This window comes from Corvus hawaiiensis, chromosome 11 (genome assembly GCF_020740725.1).
Source record: "Corvus hawaiiensis isolate bCorHaw1 chromosome 11, bCorHaw1.pri.cur, whole genome shotgun sequence".
NCBI lineage: Eukaryota > Metazoa > Chordata > Aves > Passeriformes > Corvidae > Corvus > Corvus hawaiiensis.
The window spans coordinates 9,154,557-9,166,804 of NC_063223.1; the positions used below are offsets into that span (position 1 = coordinate 9,154,557).

At 44.3% G+C, this 12,248-nt stretch overlaps 1 protein-coding gene across 28 annotated transcripts in view; it reads left to right on the forward strand.

Moving 5' to 3' along the window:
- Positions 1-12,248, forward strand: part of MAGI1 (membrane associated guanylate kinase, WW and PDZ domain containing 1) — a 335,447-nt gene that overhangs the window by 298,028 nt on the left and 25,171 nt on the right. For all 28 annotated transcript variants that reach the window (XM_048316067.1, XM_048316068.1, XM_048316075.1 and 25 more), the window contains 2 exons: positions 607-638; positions 7,236-7,452. In XM_048316067.1, coding sequence (XP_048172024.1) covers positions 607-638; positions 7,236-7,452 — 249 coding nt within the window. The remainder of the gene's footprint in view (positions 1-606; positions 639-7,235; positions 7,453-12,248) is intronic.

Consider the following 12,248-nt stretch of genomic DNA (forward strand, 5'->3'; position numbering starts at 1 on the left):
GGTTTACACTTAGGATGGACAGGAAGGAAAACATGTTTTTTCAGTAACATTCATATTTTTAGGGAGAAAAGCTTATTCTTCCTCATGTTTCTGTTTCCCTTTGCTCAAGCCCAATGCACATTTTCCATTCAAAAATCAATTTCTAGAGGAATACTTTTTAAAAAATCAACCTGTTCCCCCTGCGCCGCTGCAATTGGTCCGATAAAATTGCTGAGCCGATCGCGTCAAAAGGAAAGAGCCTCGGCTTAATTGTGAGCTAAGTCTCCTGTAATCCAGGGGAGCATTTGAGATTCTGCCCAGGCGCTGGGTTTCAGCAGCCGCTGAGGGCTGTGGGTTTCTCTCGCAGCCTCCCGGCTGCTGCAGCACAAGTCAGCATAGCTAATGCAGAGAGAGCTCTCCCCCCGCTCCCTCTTCCCTGGCTCTCGCTCCCTCTCCCTCTCCCTGGGCTTTGATTTGATATGAACAGACTGGTAACTCCGATGTGAGAGCGAAAGCTGACATAACTCTGCAGATGGCTACGTTCGGATGATACACCTAGGGATTTTTCTTTAAGGGAAGGTAGCGCTTAATGCTAATGTTTATTTTTCCCTTGTTGCCATTTTTCAGGACTGCCAGTCCCAAAGAAGAGCCCAAAGTCGGTAAGCACTTTTCAGCTACTATTTCTGTCTGTTTGTCTGCTTTGAAGGAAAAGGGCATGAGTTTGGCTTGTTTGCTTTCTGGGTCTCAATTGTTTTAAGTTGTCTTTCTGTTGCAACCATGATTACCTTGCACGGCTTCTGCTGCATGGGGAAATGAGAGAGGGATGCAGTACGGAAGGGGGACTTGTTTGCAAATAAAGCCTCAGGTTTACAAATCCGCTTCCCTGACAGATGAGCTTCTCTGTCATTTAACTTACCAAAAAAAAAGCTATTGTTTCCTTTTGGAAAGATGGGAGGCTCCACCTTCTTGCCAGATAGCAATTCCTGTCGGGTGCTCATAGGCACCAACCTTTTCCATTAACTCCCTGAGTTTTCTTGAGTATCCTTGGCTGAATTATTAACAGAATGGGAAAGCATGCAGATTGTCAGGAGAGACAAAGTATGAGCAGAGCATGGTTACAGTTCCCAGGGAATACAGTCAGCTGTCGGAGTGCCTGCTCTGGAGGCATTTCCATACTGAGCAGGATTGTGCTGCAGGTGTAAGATTCCTCATTTTTTAAAAAAGCAACAGCAGAACAATATTTTCTTGTCTCCCTGAATGTATTTCCATGTAAAGCTGTTACCTGAATGGCATCTTAGCTAGCAGCACGGAAGCCGTGATCTAAAGTATCATTAAAGCTCCGTTAATGATATTATGGAAGAAATTAATGTACTATTTGTATGCAACAAAAAGAAATGTTTTATTTTTAAAGGGAATTAAATACCTAAAGCCTGAAAGTTTGCAGTTATCTGTAGAGAGTGAGGAAGAGACAGAATTCTCTGCCAGGAGCTTTGGGGAAGCAGAGCAAGTGAGGTATTTGCTGTGCTGTAAGATGGTGTGAAACTTCACCGACAGTCCCCCGTGGTGCCAAAACCTGCAGCTGGGCACAGCCCACCTCACCGGAAACCTGGGCAAGAGGTTTAGGAAGCAGCTGAGCAGAAGGCTGTTGCTTTTAATACGAGCTCTCTGCTCATCCAAAAAGAAAGCCCTGAAATAATGAATGTGATTCTGGTAGCTTAGGGCAGCACTGATTAAAGTCATGTGAGCACAGGCCTCTACCATTGTCAGCTCGCATTAATGTTGGGAGGCAGAAGTGCGGGGCGTGCTCCTTGCAAATCACAGCCCTGCCAGCCCCTGCCCGCTCGCTGCTGTCACACACGGGGGTTATTTCAGCCTTCGGTGAAACAGAAGCAAGTGTGTAAAATACAGACATGTCTGGCACATTTCTATTCTCTGCCTCCACTTTTTCCCCCCGTCAGAGCAGGATTGGCTGCACGCGATCCGGACTCCAACTTCTGTCATTAAACCAGCCCTAATCCATGAGCCTTGGTCTTTCCAAAGCATGGATGCTCCCACTTTGCCACACGCACGTTTGGCATCGGGTAAAGCGGGATCCTGCTGTGTCAGGCACCTCTCGGTTTGACAGCTATGCACAGTAAAAATCTGAGCAGCATGTAAATCCATGTCAGGATAATCCCGCCTTGGTGAACAAAGAGGCTGCTTACAAACAGGTGTAGCGATGCAACAGCAGATTTCTCTCTCCTGTTTGCTCTGAGGAGCCTGTCAGCCTGGGGAAAGCTGACATTCCTTCGCATGCCTCTCCGAAGCCTTTTCAGGGTTCCGTCAGTAATTTTTCCTACAGTCGTAGGCGGTGCTGTTGCCTCTAAAGTGCAGGATTCCCAAAAACCAGAGCCTCCTGTTCCCCTGGCTGCACACGGGATCATTGGCAGCACAATTAGCAGCGATGTTGTACTCACTGCAGCATCGTGCGGCAGCTTTAATGAGCGGCCACTCCTCAGAGGGCAGAGCCAGCGTGGCAGAGCTGGTGCATCTGCTCCTTCCTCCCCAGGCATCGCTGACATGCAGGGGTTGACCATGGAAACCTGGAGCAAAGTGCCTCGGGGCATCTGTGTGCAGAGGAGGAAACTCCTCGGGCTCTCTGGGGTGGATTTACACCAACCCCAGAGCTCGTGTGGCCAAGGCGACAGTCAGAAGCAGGGAAGTGGGGGTGTCTAACGCTGTCCTTCCTTGGTTTGTTGAAGGGCTGCTGCTCCACTGCACGGGAAGCGGGGAGTCCAGCCTGACCTTCTTGGCCATGAGGATTCTCACTCATGACAGGCAAGAGCTAGGCCTGCCCCACCAGCACGGTCCCTGTCTGGGATATCATCTCTCTGAACTCTGCCCCCGTGTTTCCCGGGGATGCCCTGAATGCCAGGGACTCCCAGTTTGCTGCTGCACTGGCAGCGATGAGGTGAATGCAGGAGCTGCCATCAGAGCCGTGTGCCAGGGGCTGTCCCCAGCACAGCACAGCTGTGGGGCTTGGGGGGATGTGCTGCCCAATTCCCCTGTGCGCTTTGCTCAACACACAAGGACTGTTTTCCAGCATTCCTTGTATAATAAGCTGCAGTTAGAGGACAGCACACATTGAGGCTGGGAGCAGTTGGCTTTGATCTTAACTTGTGTTTGTTTTTTGTTTCTTTTGCTGTCTCAGGGAAGTCACGACTCAGGTGTCCATCCTCTTCTGCTTTGCTCAAGAGATGAGCCCTCTCTCGTTCCCTCACATCCTTTCCCAAAGCCCAGACACATTCCCCGCTTACTGCCAGTGGCTGCTCTTCCTTAAATGAGTCCTATTTTCTGTTCTCAGCCCCCAGTCCCACATTCCCCAAAGGCCACCTTCAGACTCTTGGTACCTCCTGGCTGTGATGACGTGTTAAAGCCCCTTGGAGAGGTTTGTTGGTGCTGGGGCTGTGACACAGCCTGGGAAGTTTTTTTGCCTTCAGCTCAGTTTTGCTGGGCTGTATTTGTCATTCTTTGTGTATCTTCTGACAAACCTTGCTCTTCTCAGATTTTAAGGAGAGTTTTTCAACCTTGGTGAAAGAGCTAAACTAGTAAAAAACCCCTTTCCAGCCATATATGGGACTGGACATTTCCAACTTCTTTATTCCCTTTCCCCTCACCAAGGACATGCTCCTAGCAGCTCTCTGTCCTGCTCCTTTTTTTTTAATTTCCCATTCTTTTTTTAGATGAAAATGGATAATATTTTTGTATTGACCATCTAGAGAGATACATTTTAAGCACAGAAATTTTCTAGTATAGCTATTTCCCCTGCAGTTATTCTGTTATAACATGGATGAAAACAAACTTTTTTTCTTTTTTTTTTTCTCTTGTTGCCTGCATCAAAATACTCCACAAGGGGGCAAAGATTCCCATTTCCAGCTCAGTTTCCTGTTGCTTCCAGGACCAGCTTCTCCAAAAAGCTCTACAGCACAAAATCTGCAGCTAGATCATCAGAAGATGGGATCACTGCAGGGGAGATAAAGTGCTAAGCTCTTCCAAAACTCTGATTTTTTTCTTTTGGATTTAAATAAATTCATTGTGAGCATAGCTGACTTCTGACCAAAAATGCAATTCCTATGCACAGCTAGTCCCTTACAAGAGATTTGCCACATTTTTTGGGTGGATACGCAGCACCAGGGGCTCTGCCAATATCCTGCTTTTGTCAAGAAGAGAAATTGGTTCCTCAGTGACTCTGTACAAGACATCCCTTTTCATTCAGAGCCCAGGGGCTTCAGTAGGGTGTGACAAGCTCCATCTTCCCACGTATTCATTTTGTCACAGCTATAAAACAGTACTAAGGTAATTATTTTATCCCGTCGTCGTATTTAAGTGTTCAGTCTGCCTAAATGGACTCGAGGTAGTCACCATAGTCTTGATTTCTAGCCACTTTTGGTAAAGGTCTTTCTGGCAAGCCACTGATGCTAATCAGCAGCTCTGAAGAAGATCACGGGCTCTCAAGAATCAGGGGTGCTCTTACTGGCTCGAGTAGTTCAGTGCCCCATGCTCTTGGTAGCTCCTGTCAGAAGTCAACACAGTTCAGCTGATCTGCTTTACTTGACACTAAAAACCATGATCAGCACCTCAGGGTGAGGTCAGAACTTCCTGCTCTGTCACCAGCCAGACCCTGTACTCACCTGCTGCTTTCCTGCCTATGTGTGTGAACTGAGCAAGCTGGACAGTATGATTCAGACCCAGGAGGGTTGGCCCTAAAAAGCTGGGCACAAGGCAGGAGATGGACAAGCCATCCTTTCATTGGCATTTGGTCAGCTCATCCCTTTTGGGAAAGCTCTACGTGTACCAAGACACAAACTTCATCTGAGCAGTCTCCATGGTAGGGACAGGATGGTCAGACCCCTGCAATTCCTCATGGGCATGACGTGCTGAAGCTACTACAACATGTGGAAAGAAGTTTGGCCCCAAACCTTTTTGGCCGCCTCTGCTGATATGAAAGTCAATAAATACTGTCTTGAATAATTTAATTACATACATTCCTTATTACCATGGTTACATTCCCCTTCCTCTGGTCCCCTCTCAAACTCCTAAATAGAGATATTTTAGGCTTTTTGAAGGAGTTATTTTTTGGAAAACCACTGGTCCTGCTAAAGAAGCTATCACCTATTTCTTGAAAAATACCTGGTTTTGCAATTGCAACTCTAGTTGAATTAGAGGTAGTTTTGCTTTAGATATGCTGACACTTCCATTTGCAATCCAAATACAAAACAGAATTCATAGCTTGTTCAAAATTTAAACCTTTCATATCACAAAGTGAGAGCACTTTTTGAAGTTCAAACTTTGTTTCTTTTTAAATCAGGAATCTTTCAGAGTTCTCATTATTTCCCTAAAGGCTAAACAAAGCTTCAAATTTTTGTCCCTGTCCTCCACATTCTGTTACCAGCTATTTCCAGTGAGATTGGCCTGAAGTTTCAACAGGATTCTTGTAGTTATTTTAGTAGTTTGGCCAAACAAACCAATCCAGATGGTTGGACTGAGAGATGCAATTTTTTTTTTTTTTTTAAAGTTGATTATCCCCAGCATAGCTGTTTTAAATGGCTTCATTAAAAATTGAAGGGCTGCATGTGAATTAGCTTCATTTACCACTTAAAAAGCTAAAAATGTTGGAAATTGGTTCAGATATTTGTATTTGAAAGTCTGCAGATGAGTAATCACAGCAGGTAAGCTTTGTTCAAAATTGCTTTAAAGGACAAAGGCAATTTCACATTCTAGTCAATCGAGATATCCTTTAAAAAGATGCTGGTAGTGGATCAACAACTCCAGTGCAAGGCTGAGAGGTCAAAATTATTTGGGCTGTTGAAGCTGACATTTTTTCTCAGTGTAAAGCTGGAGTACGTGCAACTTAACAATAATCTTGCCTGGGTTTTTGGGGTTTAAGGCTCTAAAAGAGGGCACTTTGTATGGTGACGTTCTCCTCTGTAATTAATTCAGCTGTTCTGTGATGGAGCATTAGCTGCCTGGGGTCTCGTGTTCAGAGAGAGCCAAGGGGTGCCCAGACCTGTGGCCAGTGAGGCCCCCATGCTGATCCAATCTGTGTCTGCTGCTGGTTTCTCTCCCTACCCCAGCTTGGGTTCCTAGAGAGAAGTACCTGAAAGCACTTCTGTTGGAATGTTTTCATGTACCCTCTGCCAGCAGGAGGCTTAAATTTCTGCCTGAGGTTTATTGGTGTGAGTGGCTGACCCTTTTTAGCTGGGAAATAGTGGATGTTGGAAAAACAACCTGTGGGATGCTGTTTTTCCGGCCACCCTCTGTGTCACAGCAGCCCTGGGAACACAGTTCCCTGTACCAGAGTAGGTGGGAGACTGCATTCAACCTTGGTGTCAGTCCAAGGTCATCTCAAAAGAGCATTAAAAAGCATTTGCTGCACAGTGTGGGGACCTCTTGTTGAGGATTTTGCTACATATTGAGTAGTACAAATCCTGGCAATGCAAATGTGGCTTGAGCACACCGTTGTGAATTTAAGAACTATATACCCTGCTTAGATAAATATTAAGCAGACAGAGCTCTTGGCACGCTACTTTGGAATAAGTCCTGAGTTTAGATGGATTCATTTTTCCTGTTTTAATATACTTAATTAAAACAAATCAAACTTCAAATAGACATTTTTACATTTGTTAAGGTCTGCAGAAATCACTTGGATGCTCTGGGGACCAGAGCCATTAAAGAGGTACTCTGTTGTCCACACACTTGTAATGGGGGGGGGTTGCAGGAACTGTAGAGAAAAAGTGACCTTGCATAGTAAGGGCTGTGCTTGATTCTGCTTTAGAGGGACAGTTTGAGTTTTCACAGTGAAACCTGGTAGCTTTTTCATTTTCTTTCAGGCTCAAGTTAGACACAAATGTTATCTGAATAGAAGGTTGTTGGGATTTTCTGCCTTAATGCAAGAAAAAATAAGTACACTGAAACTAGTAACCTGTAATGAGATTTAGATCTGTCTTACGTGTGAGATGGGAAAATGCTTTTTTTTTTAACGATAAATTACTTTGTTTTGTATATCTCTTTCTGTCAGTCTGCCTATCAGAATCTATCGCCGGGGAATTTAACTGTACCCAGCATTAACTGGGTAGCAGCAAAACTGTGACTTATATATTTACTTATGTGCATGCAGAAAAGCCTGATCAAAGAAGGGAGAAAAATTGATGGAAAACACCCACTCAGCGACCAATAACCGTCTGTTCTCTCTCTTCCACTTGCTCTCTTCCTTACAGCAACCACTTGAAAGGAAAGACAGCCAAAACAGTTCCCAGCAGAGCGTCTCGAGCCACCGCAGCGGGCACACGGCATCCCCCGTGCACAGCGCCCAGGTGCTGCCGGACTACGCTGCCCCGGAGGCGCCGGCCGCCGACCAACCGGACACTTCTGGGCAGAAAAAGCCAGATCCATTCAAAATCTGGGCCCAGTCCAGGAGCATGTATGAAAGCCGACGTGAGTATGAAGCAGGTGTAGTTGCTAAGGCTACGGCTACGGCAGCTGCTCCCTGTGTATTTTCTTTGCAAAGAATTGAATTTTTTAGGTTTCTACTGGAAATGTAAGGCTTCTACTGGTTAATTTGGTATCTGTCAATGTGATCCACTTGGTAGAGCTGCAGTTTGCTCTCTCATGAGGACTGGATTTAGATCATCTCTAGGAAAGGGCTCTTAGACCAAAGCTTAATATGAAAAATCCCTTTAAAATTAAAGACTTTCTTTTCCCCTATATTTTTATTGTACTTTTAAATTAGGCTGAAGGAGAATTTTCAAGTTTGTTATCCAGATCCTAAACTCTTTTTTGAGGTTAAGACTCATTATCTGATATGCATAGGAATTTCAGTACGGAGGAGAAGTATTTAGTTTGCTGAAATTTGTATCAGATGCTTTTCAGCCTCACCCTGGGGAGGAGAAAATTCAGCTGAGCCATTTTATTTCGACTGGAATGGACACTTTAACAATACAGATATTAAATGCATATTGTAAGTGGCTTTTATGGCAATTAATAATCTGCACACTTGGCTAGTAGTTCAGCAGGGTTTTGACTCTGCTCCAAGACTATAAATATGGTTTCAATCAGTTTCTTCTCTGGAAACAAAATAAACACATTGGCTTTACTTTAATTGCACTGCTGAAGATGATCAAATCTGTAAAAGCTTCTTAAAGGGTTAGAGCATTAGGTTCATTTTGAAAGGCAATAGTTACTTTAGTTACAGAAAAGGGAGTTTCAAAATCTTGGTGCTCTGAGAGTACCACCTGCAGTTTGATTTTATTGTGCTAACTGGAAATTGGTAAAATCAGTAAGAAATGAACCTTTACCTCAGAATGAAAAATGGTAGGACTTTTTTTTCTGACCAAATGAATCACTTTGAAGTCTTATATCCTGGAAAAATTAAATTATGAGTCACAGTTTCTTGGCTGAAGATGCATCTCTGGATTGAATGTCTCAGCAGTGCAGTTTGTAGGTGTCTCTGCTTCTGTGCACTGCTTCCCTTCCTCTCCTTTCCTAAGGATTAGGTGTACTGACCCTGCGGGCTCTCGGGCCATGTCACGCTGATCTGCAGAGTGCAGTAACAGAACTTATACGTGCAGCTCACTGAAATGGAAAAAGGGGTGAAAGCTGAGGGACAGTGACTCCTGAGCCCTGCAGAGCTGTGGGCAGAGCTCTTCCTTCTCCTGCCTGGGTGGACAAATGTCCCATGGCACTGGTATTCCTGCTGCCCAGCCTGCATGATTCCTATTGGCACTGTGCTGCCATTGCCTCTGACCCCCTGCAGCTACTTAGCTAATTTCTAATTAACTGTTTAACTCATACTACTTAGTCATTAGTATCAGCTTAGCAGCCTTAACTCCTGCTTGTCTTTCCTGATAAAACCCAAGACTGAGCTGGAGAAACCCTGAAGTGCACAGGCAGGCAGTTGCCCTTCTGTGGCACCTCCAACACCATGTGCTAAATCCTTCCTCTTTCCTCGATGGCTGCAGTTACCCTGTAGAGGTTTTGTCCTTGGCTGGGACCAGAGCCCTTCCAGAGGCCTTTTCACAGTCTCTTGACCTGCTGGTTTCCCACACCCCATCTTTTCTTGTGCCACAATCCTCACTGCTTGGGCCTGTTGCTAGACTGGGATCTGCTATACGCCTTCAGCTTCCCTGTCTCACCTTTCCACAGCCCAGCACCTCTGTACTGGGGTTGATCCTCTTCTACTGCTTCAGTCCTTCTCCTGCCTCTTCTACCAGATGAGACCTGTTTGAACATTGGTGCTTTTCTATGACCTTTTCATCCCATTGCTGTTCCCTTCCAGGAAAGTATTTTATGAGATTTCTTGGTTTCATAGATAGGGGTTTTTTGGAGAATGGTGGAAGTGTGATATGGTCATGTCTCCTTGTAAACCATTAGAAGTGTCCAAGAGCCTGTGAATTTCCTACCCTAAGCTGGAGTGAAACACATTCCCTGGGGATTAACCTGCACTCTTTGCTAGTGACATGGCTTTGCTGTGGGTAATGAAATGTGAAGAAAAGCAGGAAAGAAAGTGAAAAATGGAGTTGGACATGCTCTATCTACTTTTGTGGTCTGATCCCAAAGCATGACTGGTGGTTTTATATAGAGGTCAGTGGTCAGCTCCTCCTTCCCTCACCAAGCCCTTGTTTATCACCAGTCTCGTAAGTGGAGTCTGTGGTTCACAGCTGAAGCCTGGCTCTGCTGCCCTGAGGTCTTGGGGTAAAGCGCTGTGTTTCTTTTCCTTTGTTACGAACCTGAATCATCCCTTTGAGACTCATTCCCAGTGTTGCCCAAGCACTGGGTTTGTGGCTCTCGGGTCATTTGTAGGGAACTCTGCTGACACTGAGCATCAGAGTGTGTGATGGAAGAAACTGTTTCCTGGGGACTCCAGTTTCACTGTCTGTCATCTCCACGTGTTCTTCACGCTGTTCTTCATGTTTTTACACAGCTGCAGTTGCATTTAACTCCAGTGCCACCTTTGGCTGGTGGGAACACGGTCATGTCATTGCTTTCTCCTTTACTTGGGCACCCATTCCCTTGGGCATTGGGACTGTCATCTCCAATGACATCCATAGCTTTGGGTGCTGGGTGTGACTCTCTCTGCAACCTTCTGATGGACATGTGAGGAGAGCTAAGTGGATATCTAATGCACAGCAGGAGGATGTCACCCTAGTGCCAGAGCTGAGGGTGGGTGACACATCCAGTAACCAGGGCATTTGGTGGGTTCTAGAAGGCTCCACTACCTGAGGAGCCCCAGCACAGCTCTTCTGCTACTGAGGCCAGGGCTTGCCCACTGTTAATTGCTGGCCTTAAATTTGAAAAAAAGCCTGGAAAGGGATATAAAAGAAGTACTGAATCTGTAATGAATACATACTGCCTTTTTCTCTGGGAATGCATCCCACTGTTACTTATATTAATAACAAGAATGTAGACACAGAAAGCAAAGGCAACGTTTTAATTTTTCAGAATTTGTAAAATTCGTTCTTCCTCTACTTGAGTTGTCTTTGGATCAGTATTTCATTAAAAAAGACCGTATTTGCCTTACGTGACCTGTCTCACTGAAGTCATTGGTAGAGCCCAATTAAGTTGAAAAGCACCAGCTAACCAATAATTGTGTAAAAGCATGTGTTTTTATTATTTACCCAATGCAACTTAATATCGGAAAGTGCTCCAATTCTGTGGGGGAGAGCCACAAACGTTGCTTGTTTAGGGGAAGAAAAAAAAAAAAGAATAAAAATTAAGCTAGAATTAATCATGCAAAGCTAAGCAAAGGCTCTGTCACTGTTTCTGGACTCTGGCTGAGGGGAAGCAGATTAGAACTGCAACTTTATTTCACAAATGCAGGTTAAAGTTCCTTCATGTGGATCTCCCTGGGGTGAGGGGATCAGACCTGCAAGGTGCTGAGTGTTTGGGCTCAGGTCCAAGGAAGCTTATTTTCAAGCTGTAAACCCAAAGGGATGCTTTAAGGCTAAGGCTGAGCTCAGATGCTCTGCTGCAATCTGGCCCAGAGTTACCAGTCTTTGCTGGATTAAGACATTTGAGAATAGCCAGCTTTTGAGCAAATGTGAAAACAGAGCATTTGGTGGTGGTAACAAATGCACTCTTTGCTGGTGCTGAGTTTTAGCTGCCTGAGCTCCTCGTTATGGGTAACTCATTGCTGCTCGTGGGAGTTGTGTACATGAATCAGAGAGGAGGACAAACCCTTAAGGTTTAAAAGATGAAGCAGTTCCAAGATCCAGGAATTACATACTTGAAGAGCTCTCAGAGAGAGAAACAGCAATTGAATGGCTTAGCAGAGAACCACAATTCAGAAACCTCACACTGTTTTATTGAAATATATTTTTATAATATGCTTTTTACTTTTCAATGTATTATTAAACTTCCTTAAAGATTAACACAATCTGTTGTCAAATTTTTCTCATGTGGCCTGATTGCTTTGCAAAATACCGTATCCTACATATGGCCATCTGTCAAAACAGCAGTGACAAAATGAATTAATCTGAATTGCAGATGTGTTAATGAATCCCTTTGAAGGACTTAAGCATTTAATTAAAAGTAAAGCAGAACATGATAGAGAATTTTTAAAGCTTTTAAAATATTTGAAGTTATCGTTAATATTTGAATTTTATTTTCAGGCACATAATTTGTTCAGGAGGATTTTTCTCTCCCCAAATCTAATTAAAATAATACAAACAAGTCTTGACCCCAGCATATTTGTTCACTGGCAATTACATAGAACTAAAAATATTTGCACAATAACACAAACATTAGATACTTTCCCCTTAAAATAGAAAAGAAGAATACTCTCCTGAAACTGCATCCGCCTTCTGATCAGACTGACTTGAGAGATGATGTTTAGTAAAAAACCCTTTGGTAGGGTTATGTCCTTTTGTTATATTAACAGCAGACAAACGGTTGCAGTGATACTCTTGGGCACACAGATGTATCCATGCCCTTGGAGAATGTATTGCTAAAAGGGACCGTGGTACTCCCAGCACGTCACGTGAGCTTGTTCATCTTGTCAAGAACTCCTGCTGAAGCCATCTTTCAAAATCTTTCCATGCCACCACAAAGGTTTGGTTAAAGGGAAAAGACAAAAGAAATTGAATTCTCCTGCATTGGGATAGTTTAGAAGATGGATTTCTTGCAAATATGGAACCTAATGAGGTCTATGGCTAAATTGCAGGACTTTTCAACTCTGAAACTCTCCATCAGCTTCAGTGAGACTGCCCACTCCTAATTTCAGACTTGTCCTCATA